The 19,252-nt window shown below is 43.8% G+C and overlaps 3 protein-coding genes across 6 annotated transcripts; 1 reads left to right on the top strand and 2 right to left on the bottom strand.

Moving 5' to 3' along the window:
* Window positions 1-1,333: 1,333 nt before the first annotated feature.
* prxl2b (peroxiredoxin like 2B) lies at window positions 1,334-6,473 on the bottom strand. Its single transcript, XM_076025388.1, has 7 exons — window positions 6,273-6,473; window positions 5,691-5,895; window positions 5,527-5,578; window positions 4,871-4,934; window positions 4,718-4,793; window positions 3,609-3,727; window positions 1,334-1,468 (listed from the first exon to the last, which is right to left on the bottom strand). Exons 1-7 carry the CDS (start codon window positions 6,330-6,332, stop codon window positions 1,442-1,444), a joined length of 603 nt encoding a protein of 200 aa, XP_075881503.1. The 5' UTR covers window positions 6,333-6,473; the 3' UTR covers window positions 1,334-1,441.
* Window positions 6,474-8,069: 1,596 nt separating this feature from the next.
* On the top strand, window positions 8,070-15,790 carry slc45a1 (solute carrier family 45 member 1). 4 transcript variants are annotated; one of them, XM_076025383.1, is made up of 10 exons: window positions 8,070-8,415; window positions 9,029-9,464; window positions 9,566-9,658; window positions 9,922-10,146; window positions 10,613-11,493; window positions 11,593-11,746; window positions 11,832-12,008; window positions 12,135-12,340; window positions 13,701-13,998; window positions 15,240-15,358. In XM_076025383.1, the coding sequence occupies exons 2-9, from the start codon at window positions 9,044-9,046 to the stop codon at window positions 13,971-13,973; spliced, it is 2,430 nt and encodes an 809-aa protein (XP_075881498.1). In that variant the 5' UTR covers window positions 8,070-8,415; window positions 9,029-9,043; the 3' UTR covers window positions 13,974-13,998; window positions 15,240-15,358. The 4 variants fall into 4 exon arrangements, with proteins under 4 accessions (XP_075881498.1, XP_075881497.1, XP_075881500.1 ...); XM_076025382.1 differs by having other exon boundaries at window positions 9,024-9,464; XM_076025385.1 differs by having other exon boundaries at window positions 8,071-8,415; window positions 9,024-9,464; window positions 13,701-13,823; window positions 15,240-15,790.
* A 474-nt stretch (window positions 15,791-16,264) lies between these two features.
* Window positions 16,265-19,030, bottom strand: LOC142887610 (uncharacterized). The gene is made up of 5 exons (XM_076025386.1): window positions 18,832-19,030; window positions 18,076-18,216; window positions 17,609-17,672; window positions 17,271-17,344; window positions 16,265-17,167 (listed from the first exon to the last, which is right to left on the bottom strand). Exons 1-5 carry the CDS (start codon window positions 18,880-18,882, stop codon window positions 17,096-17,098), a joined length of 402 nt encoding a protein of 133 aa, XP_075881501.1. The 5' UTR covers window positions 18,883-19,030; the 3' UTR covers window positions 16,265-17,095.
* Between the last annotated feature and the right edge of the window lie 222 nt (window positions 19,031-19,252).

The following is a 19,252-nucleotide window of genomic DNA, read 5'->3' as shown; positions in this document are numbered from 1 at the left end:
TTTCCGACCATATTTAATGTGTCTACTGAAGCTTTACAGTCTCTCTTAGTCTTCTCGTATTGATAATTAAGAGTTGTGTTGGGAAAACATGTATTTAAAGACTTTGACTCACAGTTTTGTGCTGACACTGTAATGCCATTTTAAAGTAAAGTAAAATGACATTGAAATGACAAAACAATATTTTTTTGTTTTTGAGCCTGTAAAATCAGCTGTCAATTAGCTGGCAGCAAATAATGTTATAAAACAGAGCTAAAAGTATAATACAATTAATGAAACATTTTGAAGTTCAAGTTAAATTGCTGCTATTTGTTGCATTGGTTTACTAAAAAGGCGTGTATTGTAGTAAAACACCTCGACGCTCCATTATTTCCATACAGTATTTGAAATTCCACCGTGGACAGACGGTTTCTGTTACAAGTGTCTCCATTTCCTTATATTCTCAAAGATTCTATACCAATCAGATGAGTTTATTTATTTACATAAATATTTATAAAATAAGATATATCTTTACAAGAATCCTGATGTTTAAGATGTGTATGAATGTTCTTGCTGCTATGTAATCATCTATACTGCTATTAAAGTGACTGTTACAACAAGTATATTGTGCGAATGTTTTGTGTGAAAATATATGTAATTACTTGGAACCCTGGTTGAGACACTGCGTTGGGCAACAGTGGGATTATTATCCTCCACTTTCAACTGTAGTCCAAATGAGCACAGTCACGGCAGGTCATTGTTGTTGATTCAGACAATCCCTCATTACATTTCAATTATTTAATCTCACCGTTTCATTTAAAGAGCGGCTTCTCAACTAGAAAAAAAAACAAACACTAAGCAATAAGAAAGCTAATTACACAAGAAGGTTCAAACTGTAATTTGAGGGCAGCATCGTTTCAATATCAGTCAGCTCAGAGCCAACTAAAAGTGACTTGAAAATCAATTTGATTTATATTTCGTGTCCAACTTCAGTTGGGAGTCAGATTTGTTAAACGACGTTATAATTATGATTAATATTCCCCCAATGGCCCATTAGCCTTGTGAATTATTCATGTTGTAAACAAACCAGTGATCATTTAGGCAGCACATCTTTCATCATGTGACAGTGAGATACCTCCACCTCCATTATGTCTGCATGAAATAATGAGTGACTGCACAGAAGTTATTTTGATCTTTTATCATCATGAGATATGCACAAAATTATTTACTGATACATTAACGCACGCACACACAAATATGTATATATACATAATTTGGAAGATATGTATTTTAACAGTCTGTTATAATATTATAAAAATTATTATTATGTAGGAAAGTAGTGATTTTTATTAAAAAAAATAAAAAATATTAAAAACAGTGCATGGGATAGAACAATATAATGAATCAATTTCACAAATCCTTCAAATACTTCCTGCTTTTGATACACATATCTGTCTGGGGGTCTTCATAGCGTACAAACGTCTTCATTACACTGCAAGACAAAGCAAAAAGGTTCCCCATCACACGACTTGAACGCATTCATCCGAGTACAATTGCAGTTCAGCTTGACGTGTCGGGACAAACCACGTGCACCATATTAATCAGTCTACAGGCCTTTTATTGAGTTCACAGGCAATTACACTAATCCCTGGGAAATCTGTGGAAGGCTGAGCTCAACTGAGATTATCCATCAACACCTTAATGACAGATTCATCTTTAGCAAATATTACATTAGGATTAAGAAAAGATTCGAAGAAGAAAAAATAGAATGTAAAATATGGTTCGATGCATCCTAAACCAAAAACTGGTGATAGTTTAATCCGAATGTCTTGATTTTTTGATTTGTACATTTACATTTTCGTAAATTATCCTTTATGTTATCCGCTAATATATCCCCATACAGTCTTTATATTGTGTTCTTTTAAACTTGACTGTGTTTATTTGTGTTGTCTTAATTAGCATGAAACAAGTTTTCCATAGGTCTCAACAACTGCTCAGTACTGCAGGCGAGCTGCGTCACAAGAGCGCCTCAACACTGTAAACACAAGTCAATTAGCCGGACAGGACAGAACATTACTTGACATCATCCTGATTAGCCTACGACCCAAGTCTATTGAAGTTTAATGCTTTGAGCCCCATCGCGAACATAAGCACATTTAAACGGCTTGTGACTCGCACTTTTTTCTGTTACATTTTCGACCCGTGAGAGAGAACAAGCTCCATTCTGTTCCTGGACTGCCACGATTACATCTGCTGGTCTGCGGACACGTCACGGATACGTCTACTGTCACCCCCGCCAAATTTGACATGGTGCGAGAAAGCAAACAAAATAGTCAGACCGCTTCGGTGTCAAACGTCATGTGGTGGATGTGGTGGATGTCACGGGCACTCCCCGCAGCTTTGAGCATCCTGGCACAAAACCAAGGGGGTCTTGTCGAGAGGTATCATGCGCACGATCCTTAGCAAATCCTTTTTAAATGTAATTTTATGCAACTATCTTTCTAGTAACTACAAAATTATTATCATTATGATGCAGTCAGCATCCGCTTGCTTTTCTTTCGGGGAAAAAAAATAAATCACATAACCATTTTTTTTTAAAGACGATACAGTATCTCACTTACTGTGTAATAGTAATTATGGTGCGTGTCGTCCTGTGAGTGTGTGTGTGTGTGTGTGTGTGTGTGTGTGTGTGTATGTGTGTTACACTGCAGAAAAAGTAGAAAGAAAGCTAAAAGGCTGGTATTTTTCAGCAATTTAGTGGAAACCCGGGAACATACAATTATTTTAAAAGCAAGTACAAACCGGCTGAAACAGGCTGTGAGATCCAGCAATGCTTCTCTGAGAACCACGTCAGGTGTTGGTTATGTTTTAATGCTTTATGTATTGATTGTAGCTGTTTTTATTGTTTCCTATATTGTTTCTTTTTTTTTTGCACTGACGGTTTTGGCACTTTTTTTTTTTTTTTCATCTATTTTCTTTCTGTGTGTTGGGACCAGAGTTGGGGAAACAAAGGTTTTGGTTTTCTTGTTTTAATCTATGGACACACATCCACCCTGAACACAGAAGCTTGTATTGTGTATTGTAGGAGAAATAAGAATATCAGTATGCGTGACTAATCTGAAGCAAGGCTATCAACACTTATATGATGTCATCTAACAAAATATGTGTGTGTGTGTGTGTGTGTGTGTGTGTGTGTGTGTGTGTGTGTGTGTGTGTGTGTATATATATATATACACATATATACGTATACACATATACACACATACACATACATATACAAATACATATATGTATATGTATATATACAAATATATACATATATACATTTATATATATATCCATATATTTCGAACACGTTTAGGTGCTAAACGTCACCCCACCAGTCCTCTTTAAAGTGCTTGGTGCAAACATGACATCAGCGCTGACGGACCACTCCGAGGGCGTAATAAGCGTGAAACTCTGTTCTAAAAGGGTACTTTGATGTGAGGCGCTGCTGTTGACGCAAGCTTGAGTCTGCTGAATTGACCTTCACAACAGTGCCGTGTCTCTTAATGGGCACAAAGAAACCGTTAATCTGCTTTTTAACGCATACCGTAAGGATAAAGTATAAAGTGTGGGGCCGGATGACTTACCACTGGCCTCTGACCAGCTTTGGCCGTTGCAGAGACGCCCAGTGCCTTGGAGATGTCCTGCAGAGGAAGGTAGTCTCCTGGGGAGGCTTGGATGAAGTGCAGCAGGACCTTCTCTCCACCTTGGCAGAGTGCAGGGACATAATGCACCCATCCATTTCCTATCACCACTTTACAATGCACCCAGGTTGACTAGGGTGCTGTAGGCTATTGTAGTTATCTTAAGGGGAAGGCAGAGGCAGACTCTGAGTCAGGACAACTCTCTGCCGGTTCATCACGTCCCCATCACGCAGAGAAACTAGACCATGTACTCCCACACTCACACCTACAGACAACCCACGACCGGCTTGCTTATGAGGCTGTCAGCTGTCCGGCTAAAATTTAACAATAATGCAACATATGATTGCTATGATTTTTTTTTTTTTTCTTCTGCTGACCTCATAAAGGCAAAGAATTGTTCAGGACATCAGATAGATTCTGTATCAGCATATTGTTGATCATTAAGAAGGTGAAAACAGAAAGTGTACTTAGACATTCTAAATTCAACCAAATTGTTCTCTATGTCACTCTTCAGTCTGTCATAGGGGAGTACAGTGGGTGCCAGTTGAGTCGTTCTTCTTGTTTTATCTTGTACTACTGAACTACCAGACAGCGCAGTCACAGAGAAAGACAAGTCAGTTATGTGTGCAGAAAACTCACTCTTATGTATTTAATACTTTTCTATGAGGATGTGGAATTTGTATCTATATTCCAAGAGTAGTCAGTCAAGGCAAGTTGCCATTTAAAATGGGAATGGTTTAGAAATGATGGAAGAAGTGTCAAACATGATTTAAGTGACAGAGCACTGCCCTCTAGTGGAGAGATAAATACATGCGTTTATGTGGCCTCTTATGGGATTTCATCTTTGTGACTGAGAAAAAGACTGACTGAGGTCAGTGAACCTTATAAATATATACCGGTTGCGTCAATTGTGTATACAGATACAAAATATCTGCTAGCCTGCCTATCCTAGATTAAAAATTAAATTATCTCATAAACACACACAAAAAAAAATACTAAACAATAATTACTAAATAATAATAGAGAATTCATTAGACATGTTAGGGCAGTACCTTTAGCCACAATCAGCATTCCTCCACTCTGCAGCAGATCTCCTGAGAAGTTTCCCTGGATGCCATCAGCTTTAGCCTACAGAAAACAAGGCTTTGGGTTAAACCACAATGGCATGAACGGAAAAATATTATCCAATGCAAGCATACTGATACCTTTGCTGCAACGTCTCGTACTTTTTTCCCAACTGCAGCAGGAACGATGCTTATGGCCGTGTACCTAAGCATAAGAGAGAGGACGCAGAGGAAAAAATCTTAAAATGTAAATTCAAACAGGTGGTTGGAGATTTATCAACATAAATAAATATTCTACTTCCTTATTACAGTTGATTTCAATAAATGAAAAATAAGAATTCATATCAAGAAAAAAAAAAATTGTCATACGTTACATGTATGCCCCCTACTGGTTATATTTGATACATACAGTCCAGTGGTTCTCATACACATGACAGGAACCCGATTTAAAACCAGTTCATCCATCTTTTAGCCAGCAAGCCAGAGACACTAGGTTGGGTTTATTCTTTCTTGTGAACTTGTTCTACCAGCCAAATATTGTAGCTGAGCAAATGGTTTGAAATCGGTTTAAATAACATTTGTGGATTAATTCAAGCGTTGATTTTTTTCTTTTTTGATCAGCCCGTTTAGGATTTCATGTTTCACGATTAAAATTTGTTTTAATTGATGAATACATTTTTATGGTTACCTATTATTATTATTATTATTAGTAGTAGTAGTAGTAGTAGTAGTAGTAGTAGTAGTATCATTATTATTACAAAGCTTGATTTGAAAACTTTATTTCTCTATTTACTAACCTTTTGAAGCCCAAATCCTTGTAGCATTGCTTTTGCTCATCAACATAAATAGCTGAAAGACAACAACTTGTTTATCTATCTTATAAAGAAACAAAAACAAGCATGTTTAAACATGTTGCACATATACTACAGTATCAGAACAGAAGAGTGTAGGTGCTACTTACATCCTTTGAAAAAACCTCCCTCCTTGAACTCCTTCAGGCCGAACTCCTCCGGTCCAACCCCGACCAGGGCGACCCCATTGGCTCTCAGGTCCGGCTCCAGTTTGCTGATCTCTGACGCAATCCAGCGGCACACCTGGCAGCCAAACCTGCGCAGGAAGAAGAGCACCACGGGCTGCTCCCTCCACAGAGACTGCAGCTCCACACTCTGAAACACGCAGACCCCACAAACAGAAAGATTTAAGTTGTTAGCCTTCTGTTAGCCGTGGGGGGTCGTTTGTTTGAAAAACTGCAACGGCTCCATTCACGTGTATTTCCCCAAGCTCATCATTATGTCACCCGAGAGGTGTCATTTGAAAGCTTAGGTAATTGAGAGTAATGATATAAGGTAATGACAGGCTTCGCGGAAGTCCCGGCGGAGGACACGGTCGGACGGAGGTGAACAAGGCAACCCGGCGAGCGACACACTTTCAATTAAAGCACTTTAAAGAAGAGGCGACTGGAAAGATTCGACAGAAATGGAAGGGAAGCTAAAAAGGGCTTCAGCTAGCTAAACACCCCCCAGAGCCCTGAGATCATACGTACCTCTCCGTTTTCACTCTTTAAAGTGTTTTTCCCCACTTTGGCGAGGTCGACGGTTGCCATTTTCTCGGGGGCGGTGGGGGGAATGTTTAGCGAGACGACGGCGTGCAGGTGTGAGGAATGCGTGAAGTAAATACGCCAGTAGTAGTAGTAGTAACGAAATTTGAGTAACGCCCGCACGAGTTGCAAAACAGCTGCATCCTGATCCGCCCACCCCGCTCCAATGTCCAATCAGATTGTGATAGTGTTGAAAAACCCACCACTGACCGCGCAGCGGGAAAGGCTGGGGGCGGGGCCTCGTCACTCTTGGATATGCGCCCCAAGAAATCTTGGAAAATATAGGAATTAGTGAGTAAATAGTTGTCTTTATTCCCCAGAAAAGCCATAATTTCGACGCGATTGTGTTTTTTTCTCACAGCAGATGCTAGTGGCTAACGCCCACTATCAGTGCGGAGACGTGCCTCGGCGCACTGAGTAAAAATGTATAGTTTTCATAACGCAAGTTGCATAATGTGACAGGTGAGCTCAAAGGTGTCCGGATTTATTGCTTGCCTGTTTGCAGTCCGTTTTTGCTTTGTCTGTCTTCAGCCCCTCTCTATAATCCATTAACCCCAGGGACAGAAAAGTCATTGTCAGATAACCAGTTCAGGAGTACAAGCAACTCTTTGCACCATATCTCAAACTCTCATGTTTCTCATTTTTACTTGTAAATTCATGTATATTTGTACACACATCTTACCAATAGAAGGATTATGAGAAAGAGGTTATCACACACACAATATAAACACAATTCATTCACAGTGCTGTTGTTGTTGTTGTTGTTGTTGTTGTTGTTGTTGTTGTTGTTGTTGGGGTTACTCCATAAAAGTAATCTAACTACGGATAACTGATTACTCCTTTAAAAAGTAATCTATGTACTTCTTTAAATACTTTGTTTCATAAGTAATCAATTACTTATTACAAATTACTTTAGTTAAAAAAGATAAAGTAACAGTTGCTCAGTGCTTTGGAATGAACTTTATTAAAGTGCAAAATTTTCCAATTGCAAGTATTGCCACTGTCCTCTTAACATGAATGAATGTTTGCTCTCTGAACACAAACTGCACAGTTCACCCAACAAACTCATGTACAGCACTGGTGCCTTTTGCACAGCCCATATGGTTAAAATAATCGGCGACATTGTTGTTTTCGTAAATTTCAGACATTTTGTGGATAATAAAACAAAAGCAACGGATTTGTTACTTGATAAAGTAATTATGATATATTTACCAGTTTTGCCACAGTAATCCCGCTATTTCACTCCGTTATGTAAAAAGTAGTTCAATTACAGGAGTGGATTACTTAGTAATACATTACTCTGCCAACACTGTTCATTTAGATGTTCATGCTAGAATTGTTCGTTCGTTCTAAAACAGAAACGTCACTTCTAAATGCAAGAGCATGAAACAGAACAGGACAACGCTGTGTTCCCTTCTTCACTTCTCCTCCCATCTCTTGTCGACCCTTTATCTAAACTACATTACATTAAGAAAAAAAAAACCTGCCACAGCAACTTTGAAAATGCGATGGTTTTGGCAGACAACTTTGTAATGGAGCCTGGCCTGATTAGGGATTAATGTTACAGCAGTCAAGAGAGCCTTTAATCGTTTTAATGTGAGGTGATTTGTTTGGCAATCCAAATGACAAGGTGCTAAAGGTAGCGTCGCTCTGCTGGTGGGGGGGGGGGGGGGGGGGGGGTCGTGGGTGTAATCCCGTGACATTCTGATCTGAAGTGCACAGTTCTGTATGCACACACAAGGGCGGCAGATGAGTGAGTGGTCTGATTGATGTGCATCCTCTCAGTGGGGACCGTGCGCTGCTGCTGCTGCTGCTGCCGCCGCTGCTGCAGGGAGGGGCGTGACGTCACGGGAGAGACCGGGAGGAAAATGCGATGGGGGAGAAGGGGAAAGGAAGAAGAAGAAGAAGAAGAGGAAGGGATGCCGGTGAAGAGAGAGAGGGGGAGACTGCCTGAAAAAAGAAAGAGAAAAAACACCACTGTATCCAAACATCGACGACTCCCGAAATGACTGCGACAGTTTTATTCCGTCCATAATAATAATGTCCGGTTTACGCAGCATGCCGCAGTACGACGAAAGTCCCCGATAAGGTAATTATCATCCTTCAGATGTGCACGTCGTCTTCTGTCTTCTGTCAGCCTCTCGCGCGAACTATCCGTTTGTTTGTTTTTTCCGGCGTTGATCCGAAACGATCAAATGAACATCAATGATCACGGGTCACATTCAAACCCCCCCGGCCCCCCCAAAAAATAAAATAAATAAAAATAAAAATAAATAAACAAATAAACAAAACGCATAGAAAGGCAGCTAGGACTGAGCCAATATCGCTGCAATCGCTCAAACGCACCCCTCCATCCAGCGGCTCTATTGTGCCCGATGTGAGGTCCCTCCATTAAAAATTAAAACAGGAAAAGGGCTCCATGAGAGCGGTGCCGCATCGACCCTGCTGTGAGTCAAGCCGCGCCGAGCACATGGGGGTTTTTGCGCACTACACTAACAACATGCGCAGTGCCTTGCAGCGCGTCGTGTCCGTCACTGCGGTGCCATTGTTGCTGATTGCTGCAGTGTCCTCTCCCGGTACCCGCTCCTCTCAGCCTCCAAAGTCACTCGGCTGTGCCGTGTGACGAATGTCGAGCGGGCTCCGTTTTAGTTGCAACTCCTCACTTCATGTCGACCTCTCCTGTGCCACCGCTCGCAGTGTAGACTGGAGAGAGAGCCATGTCTTCACCGGGCATGGGGACCCCCAGTGACCCCCTCCTGGCGAGCCCCGGAGGGAGGTCGTCGTCAGCTCAGGAAGGCATTTGGAGGAGCTCGCTCCCCAAAACTGCCAGCTTTCCTACGTCGACCACCAGGCACCTCAGTCACAGAGCCAACAACTTCCAGAGGCAGCCCAAGCGCCGGAAGTTGATAAGACCGTCGCCGCCTCCGCCGCCCAACACCCCCTGTCCCCTGGACCAGCTAGACCTCAGCGAGCTTCCCCCGAGGCGCACCTTCCAAGAGCTGCTCTTCAATGGCTGCATCCTGTTCGGCATTGAGTTCAGCTACGCCATGGAAACGGCCTATGTGACTCCCGTGCTTCTGCAGATGGGCTTGCCGGATCAGTTCTACAGCTTGGTGTGGTTCATCAGTCCAATACTTGGTGAGTGTATATCAGCCATACCGGGAACAATTGATGCACAAAACTGTTTTCTGACCTCTCACCGGGCCCCATAACTCAATCAATCTCTGTTTGCCTTGAAGGATTCCTCATTCAGCCGCTCATTGGAGCGTGGAGTGATCGATGCACATCCCGGTTTGGCCGCAGAAGGCCCTTTATTTTCGCTTTGGCCATAGGTGAGAAATATACTTAGTGTCATGGAAGCGCTACAGAACTCAAGCAATCAATAAAGAACTCACAGGGCTTTATGTATATTTCCCAACATTTAGCGCAGACAAGTTGGTAATGCCGGGACATTACCAACTTGTCTGTCAAACCCATGTCCATGAAAAACATTTTCAAGGTCACACTTGCGCACTTGGACGACTAAATCTGACTAAATTCACTCTGAGGTGTATTTAGGTAGCTGTGCCTAAGTCTGTTTTTTGTCCACTCTCAGGGGCTCTGGTTGGTCTATCCTTGGTGCTGAATGGCCGGGATATTGGAAGTGCTTTGGCTGACACACCGACAAATCATAAGTGGGGAATCGTCCTGACTGTGTGCGGTGTGGTTCTGATGGACTTCAGTGCTGATTCAGCTGACAACCCGAGTCACGCTTACATGATGGATGTCTGCAGCCCAGAGGACCAGGATCGAGGGCTGAACATCCATGCACTACTGGCAGGCAAGGAATCTGTTTTTCAGTGAAAACACAGTTGAGCATCTACATACAGTTAAAACCTATTTGTTTAGTTAAATTGACATAAAATAGCTTATTTTGTTTATAGGCTAGCAATAGCTTTTGAAAAGATTGTTTATTTGTCCTAGTCATATTGGTACAAATGCAAGATGGCCTTGCGGGGTTCTCTAACGCTAACGCTAACTTGGCAGAGGTATTCGTCAGGTTTTTTTTTTTGTGCAATCACAAATGACTGATTTCCACTTTTCCAATTTCAACTGTGTGTCCTTGCACACACTTTCCCAAAAGTGAAGCACACAAAAGTAGTAAAGGACGGACTTTCCGACGGAGACATTTATTACTTTCAGAAAATACTGTATTGGCAAATTGAAATTTACGAAATACACAACCTTCAACCTTCGTTGCTTATTTGAAAAGATCCACTTTTCATTCCCTCACTCACTCTCCCCAGGTCTCGGAGGTGGCTTTGGCTACATCGTGGGCGGCATCAACTGGGACCAGACCCAGTTTGGGAGATCGATGGGCGGCCAGCTGCGGGTCATATACCTGTTCACTAGTGTGACTCTGGTGATTGCCACAGCCATGACCCTCATGAGTATTCCTGAACGGCGCTTGCAAAAGAGCCAGCCAAACAAAAGCTGTGGCAAAAACCATCTGAAGAGTCCCAGCCTCCCGCTGCCCCTCTCGCCTCCCGTCCCCCCGGGCTCAGCGTTGGAAGTGGACCAAGAGGACGAGGATTACAGCTACAATTTTTCGACGAAATCTCACGGCGGTCACGCTGACCTCTTGGCCCACTCCTGCAGTGCCAACGCACGCCTGTGCGCCGGCCTCACCAGTCCCATATCGCCCCTGAGCCCCCTCACTCCCAAGTATGGCAGCTTTATCAGCAGGGACAACTCGATCACTGGCATCAATGAGTTTGCCTCCTCGCTGGGGGCTTCTTATATAGACAGCGTGCTGATAAACTGCTACACCGGCCCGCAGACGCCAAGCGCCACTGCGGCCGTGCCTCCGGGGGATGCCTCTCCGCTGGGTGAGCCGGCGCAGTCAGGAAACCGCGCTGCCGCTGGCCAAGCTCAGGCCGACGGGGGGTCTCATCAAGCCGGGGAATCTCAGGGCACCGAAGTCCCTCAGGCCGGTGGGGGGGACGGGCAACCTCACGGAGCGTCTCAGGGCACAGCAGAAGCTCAGCCCGGCGCCGGGTCACATCGGGGCTCTTCGGCGGGCATCCTGAAGCGACCTCAGAGTCTTGCACTAATGGAGGAACCTGCGGCGAGCCAGGCGGTCTGCCTGGAGAACGGACGGCGGAGGACGGTGACTTTCAGCCAACAGGTGAAACGCGTTCTTTGGAAAAATCGGGGTGTTGGGTAGCGGTGGGTTCACTGCGACTGCCTTTCAAAGTGCAATGCCCTTCTGTCTCCTCCGACGTAGGTAGCCAATATCTTGCTGAACGGAGTGCGCTATGAGAGCGACCTGAGCGAGAACGCCGAGACGGCCGAGTCCCAGATGTCGATGAAGCTGCTGTGTATAGCCATTTACAGGATGCCACCCTCTCTGCGGAGCTTATGCACTAATCATTTTTTGGGTGAGGGTGGGCGCCGTTTGAACTTATTTCCCGCCCAAACGGCGGCTCTGTTGTTGATATGACTCGAGGCCTTGTGTTTCTGCAGGCTGGCTATCCTTTGAGGGCATGCTGCTCTTTTACACTGACTTTATGGGGGAGGTTGTGTTTGAAGGAGACCCAAAGGCATCCCACGATTCCGAGGCTTACCAACGCTACAATGCTGGCGTTACCATGGGCTGCTGGGGAATGTGCATCTATGCATTCAGTGCTGCTTTCTACTCAGGTAAGACACACTCGTAATCCCTCTGCAGCCAGCAGGCTTGTTCGCTGTGCTTCCTCCTTCTCTCTGGGCTGACTTTACATTTGTTTCCTTGTTTCCTTCCTGGGTTAATCCCTATTTCCCATCCAGCCATATTGGAGAAACTGGAGGAGCGTTTCTCTCTCCGCACTCTGTATTTCTTTGCCTACCTGGCGTTTGGCCTAGGCACAGGCCTGGCTACATTATCGACCAACCTCTATGTGGTCCTCTCCCTGTGTGTCACCTATGGGGTGCTTTTCTCCTCGCTATGCACGCTGCCTTACTCTCTGCTCTGTGAATACTACCAGAGCCCTCAGGTGAGTGTCTGTAAATGCAAACTGTGATGTACATTTTTGTAGAAAGGCACTTTTTCTCTGCAAACACAATGTTTTGAAAGAGCATGAAAGTAGCTCATCCTACAAAAGGAAAGAACAAAAGTAAAACATACAGTATTTCAAAGGTCACCAAATGTCATTCTGAAGATGTTCTCAATAGATTGAGCTGCCGCTAAACCTATACCGCTTTCACACATGAACACCAGACACTATCAAGAAAATTACATGGGAATAATGTCCAGAATAAGCTCATGCGAACGTGCTGCAGACATTAGGAAAATTGTAATTGGACACTTAGTCATAGTTCATATGAGTTCAGAAAAGTACAAGTTGCATTTTTTTATTCCCTTCCCACCTTTTTTCTTGGAGATATACAGTACAATTTCACTGCAGTATGTCATAGTGTTGGACTGGTTGTAAAACAGAACAAAATGCCTGTCCTCCAGTGTAGCCATCAATGAACCTCCACTTAGCAAATGACTATACGACACAGCCATTTCTGGAAATTGCCAACATCCAAGAACATGATCACACAGCCAGTCTGGCCATTAAGCAAGGAGCTAGGAAAAAAAAAAACACTGACACACACACACACACACACACACACACACACACACCCCCACACACACACACACACAGTGTATAATGTCACATTGTGAACCAGTTGTTGTGGAGTTTTATAAGCTGAATATGGCGCCATAAATTCACAGCCTTTTTATGGTATTTTTCACAAGCTGTTAATTTCAGCGTTGAACGTTGTTGCTCCTTATTCTCCTTTGCGATTGTTGCGGATCACATTGTTTATTTAACTACAGAAAGCAAATCTCTTCAAAAAAGGACTTTTTTTTCTCATCTTCTGCATCTTCTACCAGCATTTTTATTGTGTGCACTAGCACATGGACAAGCTGTATAGATGCAGGCGAGACACGGTGGAAAAATATTCAGGAAAAATATTTCAGAACTTTGAGTTTAGTAATAATAATAAAGCCTTATCCATCCATCCCTCCATCCATTTTCACTACCCGCTTCCTCCTGCACTCAGGGTTGCATTTTTTTTTTTTTTTCGTTGGAGCTTGTTCCAGCTGTCACTCGCCAGTTTATCAAACAAACAAAGACATGCACCCAGTCACATTCACATACACACACCTTCGGACACTTTGGAGTTCTGAATACAGCCATATTATCTTGTCATCTCTCCTTTTTGTAACGTCACATTGTGTTTTTGAGAGGAATATGCTTTCTTAAGTTTCCCAGGGATTTCACAAACACTGTCTCTTTAATGCTGCTGTGTGTCCCGGTGCATTGTCCAATCACGTGACGAGAATATTCACATCTTCCCCAGTTCTGCGGCTCCTCGGAGGAAGGTACCAGGCGCGGGATGGGGGTGGACATCTCCCTGCTCAGCTGCCAGTACTTCCTGGCTCAGATCCTGGTCTCTGTGGCCATGGGGCCTCTAACCTCTCTGGTGGGTGGGGCCCAGGGAGTGATGTACTTTTCAAGCCTGATGTCATTCGTGGGCTGCCTGTACTCCTCCCTCTGCGTGGTCTACCAGCTGCCCCCCCCTGAGGGTGAGCCACCCGAAAGCGAGACCCAGCCGCTATTGGTGCACATTTAGGCAAGAGAAGCAACAGCAGCAAAAAGTACCCTCTTTCTAATGATCTTACTTACCTCACACACACACACACACACACACACACACACTCACTCACACATGCACTCACGCACATGCAGCTACACGCACGCGTCACATAGTGTCCTGAGTGTGTTGACGTTCACAGCACCGACAGGACGAACATCCTGCCGCACACTGTACAGCACCGTCCCACATCTTCTCTCTCGCACTAACCTGCACTGTTCCTCTCAGAGCTAGACAGACAGACAGACAGACAGACAGACAGACAGACATTGGCCACTGCTCTAATATGTGCATACATGGAGTGTGTTTACACTGTGTGTGTGCCCATGCATCTTTTCCTAACTTTTGCAGGCGTGTGTGTGCGCGCGTGTGTGTGTGTGCGTGTGTGTGTGTGTGTGTGTGTGTGTGTGTGTGTGTGTGCGCGCGCGCGCGTTTGTGTGAGATTGAGACTGAGCGATCACTTAGCGCATATATGCCTCGGCTGTGTCTGGTTTGCTGTATATTTGTTGTTGTGTGTTGTTTTTTCCTGCTTGTTGATGTCTAGAGTAGGGATGTCACATTCTTTATATCCAGGCTAACCACGGCTTTCCTCCCTTTTCCCTCCTTTTATAAGTTGCATAACGTCTGCATGAGCTACAATGGCAACTTCTTTCTACTTCAGCCTTTCTACTTTCCCTTTTGTTTTTGGTCACATGGCCAAGGAAATGTCTACCTGCCTGTTTCTCTGAGTTAGAATACTAATGTCATCATTCAGGCAGGACTTTTCGACTAAATGAATGTGCTGCCAGTGATACCCTCACTAAAAATCAACACTGACACAAAAGCTCCCCTGGCATAAATTGGCAAGAAAACACTTTCCATGCACCTGACACATAATAGGGCTCAGCCACTTTGAAACTTGAAGGGGCCTTGTGTTTTGTTTTTTGCAAATTAACACAACTTCCATCCAATAGATCAAGTTTTCAAGAGACTCAACAATGTGCAAACCCCCTAAATTTCACAGTTGGATGCTGAGTGACTCGTAGCCGCAAGTACGAGTACAGTTAAGCACTTAATCATCGCAGACCCGGCAGCGACAAACATGACACATAAATGCCCCAAATCGCAAACTTTCATGCATACAAACAAATGTGAACTGGTGGCAAATTCTGTCTGCGCCCTCACTGAGCGATGGAAAAGCGTCAGCTGTCATCGTGCTCCTGGCCATGCCATTGTAGTAATGACAGTGATTCTTGTCATTATCAGGAAGAGGAGAAGTTGAAACTGGGGTGTGAATCAGTCGGAAACCAACAAACGCAGAAGAACAGAAAACAGGGAGAAGACTCATGTGAACTGTGGCTAAACCCCGAAGGTGGACAGCATTGAAAGGACTGTGGGGGTCCAGAAAACCAGCAGCTAGGGCTCACTGACATCACTAGGGCGCATGCTTACGGTACTCGGCTTTGCTCCACCTCGTTCAGCCCATCATTGCAGTTTGGTGTTGGTCACACATACCTAAGCCAAGTTTCACAATGTCCTTCAGACACATCCAACTTCATGTCAGTTTCCATCCAGGAGAAGCCAATCTTTATCAGCAAATGTATTTTCTACATCTCTTGCACCATGGGAAACTATATGCTTTGTTTGAACTGGGCGACATGCCTGACTTCAGGGCTTTAACAAGAGGATGAATTTTAGAAATCCATTTAGAGACTAAATTTCTGATGGTCTCTTCAACAGGCTTGTGATGCCAGTCATCTTTGCTGCCTCAGCAGAATGTTATTGCCTACTATTAAAGCCTTTTTTGATGGACTGAATATTGCTACTGTTTCCAAGGAAACAATAACTGTATGGTTCATGCTGTTGCAGCTTGCTTGGGGAGAAAACAAAACAAAAAGTTTGACAAAGTTTTTGTGTTCTGATGCCATTAAGTTCCCTAATAGTATTCTACTCTGTAACTGCTTCTTTTATTCAGGGTTAACTGAAAACTAAAAAGATAATTTTGCACTCGTGTCACTTCTCCTTTACACCGATCACTGCTGGCCTATACGCGTTATAGAACCTGCAATCTCAATTACAAACACGCGGGGGAGCCAGTGGACAGATGACTGCAGTCCATTGTGTGCATACTTTTCCATTACAGACTTACCGAGATTATCCCCGTTTCTTCCTGCATCCAAGCCAGCCATTTTCCATGTTTAGAAAAATTGGGTCAAGTGACATCATTTACTTTTTTAAGGCAATTTAGGAGGCAGTGATGCCCAGTGATGAAAAACACCAGACAGATACAATTAAGTAAAAACACATTTTTATTTGTAATCAGAATATACAAAGCAGTGGCTGAAGTAACCGAATGTCATTCTGGTTTTGGAAAAGGCAGTCTTGGACACAAAACTGGGCTACCCAACCATAACATAGAACTTATTGAAACATAAGAAAAACAAGTATAAATGGTACAAACTTGCGTGGAATGCATACAGAACAAATGACCAAAGCTTTAAGATTTAAGAGGGGTTAATTAACATTGAATAATCTTGTCTCTGTTAAACAAGATCAAGTAACCTTATTATAGGGGTACAAGACAGGGCCCCTTGTATTCATTTGCACCATCTGTTAGGTTAACAGGGCAGCCAAGCCAAGGATTAAGTAGCAGCTCAACACAAAAAAATATGCCACAACTAATAATGTGAACTGTCTATTAGCCCCTGCTTAAAACTTATCTTTGGTCCTTAAGGTGAATCTGAGAGGTCAACATGAGCCTTGGAGGGGGTAAGCAGCTGCCTTTATGAATGAATTGACTGGTCAGCACTGGTATAAAGATTGTGCTTCCAACATACCAATATAAAACCTCATGAAACAAAAAAAAAAGAAGATCTTATGGCATGGCCCTTTTTGTACATGTAAAACAAGCTCGTTTTAAAGACCAATAAATAATATTTTATAAAAAAAAGAAAAAAGAAGAAGATGCAGGGCCACCATCTTTCATGACTCCAGTGCAAGGTGATAACATGGGAGCAAACCAAAAAAAGATTATTTCTCAAAAAGTACAGAAAGCACAAGCTCTACAACACGATGTTGACCAGGCTGGTAAGACAGTGCCGCAAAAGGGGCAGGTTAAAGACCTAAGCCTTCACTTCTGCTTCTTTAGAGTCCCCGTTTTCCCCCGTCTTTTGCTTTTTTGTCTCCACATTTTCCTAATTAGAAAAAGAAGAGGGAAGGGGGGTTAAGTATTAATCCAGATAAGACAAAATCCAAAATGTGATTAAAAGGGTGTAGTCGAGCCTAGTGACAACCCACCTCCTCCTCGTCGGCAGCACGCTTCACCGGCTGTGCATCAGTTTCCTCAGCAGGGGGCGCCTCCTCTGCAGTGCCTGTGGAGACAGAGTGCCACTTGAGAAAATGTAGCTTCAGTTTCGTCCGCACAGATTTAAGTAAAGCTCTCTGTAGCAGTAAATCTTGAAAATAAACACCCATATGTAGCGGTGGGTGGGTGACCATATGAAACAGTTGACAAAGACGACACTACGGGAAAAGGTCATAGATAGATAGATAGATAGATAGATAGATAGATAGATAGATAGAGCTATAGATATATAGAGCTTTTGCTGAAAACAGACAAGTTACTTTCAACGTACCGTCTCCATTTTCGTGTTTCTCTTCTTCGGGTTCCTCCACTTTGTCACTGTGATCAGCACCGTTCTGAAAGACACGACAGAAAATGTCGGTCCAGCGTCATATTGCAGTTCAGAAATGTGAATCATACCGTAAATTTAATTCCAAAAATGCCAATTCTAAATTCTATCAAAACCTTCCCTTCAAGCTACGGACACTTGAAAAGCGTCGCCTCTCGAGGCCTAGTTTCTTCCCGGGGGATTAGCTACCACGCTAAAAAAAGAAACAAAAAAATTTGCGGGACACCGACAGGAGGGGGAAAAAAAGGCCGTGAACTCGCAAAAGTAAAACATCTGCGCCGTTTCACAACCCAAACAAAGCGCCGAACGAGGAGCCTCTGAACAGGAGGGGGAGGCGGCGGCAGCGACACCTGCATGATGAGGGCTGCTAAGACAAAAGGCCATGAGGCCACTTCTCGACTACAACTCACAGTGCCATTGGCAGGTGCGTCTCCGTTGTCGGTCTTCTTCTCCTTCTCCTCCTCCTCGTCCTCGTCCTCTTCCTTCTCCTTCTTCTCCTCCTCCTTCTCCTTCTTCTTCTCCGCTTCCACTTCTTTCTTCTCCTTCAGGTCCTACAAAATAAAAGCATGTTCCGTGAACAATTGGAGTTTGTTCACAAGTGTCGCGGATTCACAAGGCGACTCGGTTTCGATGTAAAATAGTGGAAAGACGCTCTTGTTAAATGTGCTGAATTGAAATGGAAGGTTTTTGTTTTTTAATGGGGGGGAGATATGGCGAACGTGTAATGTAACGTGAACGTTACTGTGGCTTCCCGCCCACAGCAGCAGCAGCAGCAGCAGCTCCGCTCCACCAGCTGCACCGCCGCTATCGCTTTGTCTGCTTCAAGAGACGTTTTAAGCTAACCACATCATGCGCTGGAGTTTCCGAGCGGAAAAAAAAGGCACCGTTAAGACTGAAAACTAAAATTAAGTCGTCAATAGTGATGCTGACGTTCTTTGCGTCATGTTTCATTGTTAACAAGAATTCACAAGGTTTTTTTCCCCCCCCCCACCACCGAATTACAACTTTTAACTTAAACGAACGGACACTAAGTGCAGATGGTCGCACTGCATACCCCAAGTGATTTGACGCGACACAAACGATCGGATATACTTTTGAAAGTTCAACCTTAATTATTCACACGACATTTCAAAGAATAAAAAAAAAAAACCTTGAATGAAACATACCTTGGCGGTAACCTCTGCAGTTGTGGTCGTGTCAACAGCTGTGTCTGCCATTGTTAATTTGAAGGATTCGTGTAGATCAATTTATTCCTGACAAGAAAAAGGAGCTTTTTCTCGATTTCTTGGCTCTTCGCCTGCGTGCGTACAGTCCTGAGACGCTGAGAGAGAAATGGTGCCTCGCCGTCTCCGCTTTTCTCTCGAGCTCGTTGAAAATTCACCCTCGCTTGGATGCTGTGAGTTGATCCGAGCACACGATTGGCCCATTTCGGACAAGGGGAGCTACCACTGGATAAACACCCTGTCGGTCTCAGCGAGACGTCATGCCTATTTAGCATCTGGCTGGTGATTGGCCTGCTGCTTTAAAGCGCTGCACTGGCGCATAAGAGTTCTTTCTTCTCCTTCCCATCACTTGACGTTTGATGTC

Source organism: Nelusetta ayraudi, unplaced genomic scaffold (assembly GCF_046127955.1).
Source record: "Nelusetta ayraudi isolate G7.1 ecotype Tasmania unplaced genomic scaffold, CSIRO-AGI_Nayr_v1 ptg000017l, whole genome shotgun sequence".
In the NCBI taxonomy this organism is placed as follows: Eukaryota; Metazoa; Chordata; class Actinopteri; order Tetraodontiformes; family Monacanthidae; genus Nelusetta; species Nelusetta ayraudi.
The sequence above is the reverse complement of the archived record's forward strand: the minus strand, read 5'-3'. Positions and strand labels throughout refer to the sequence as shown.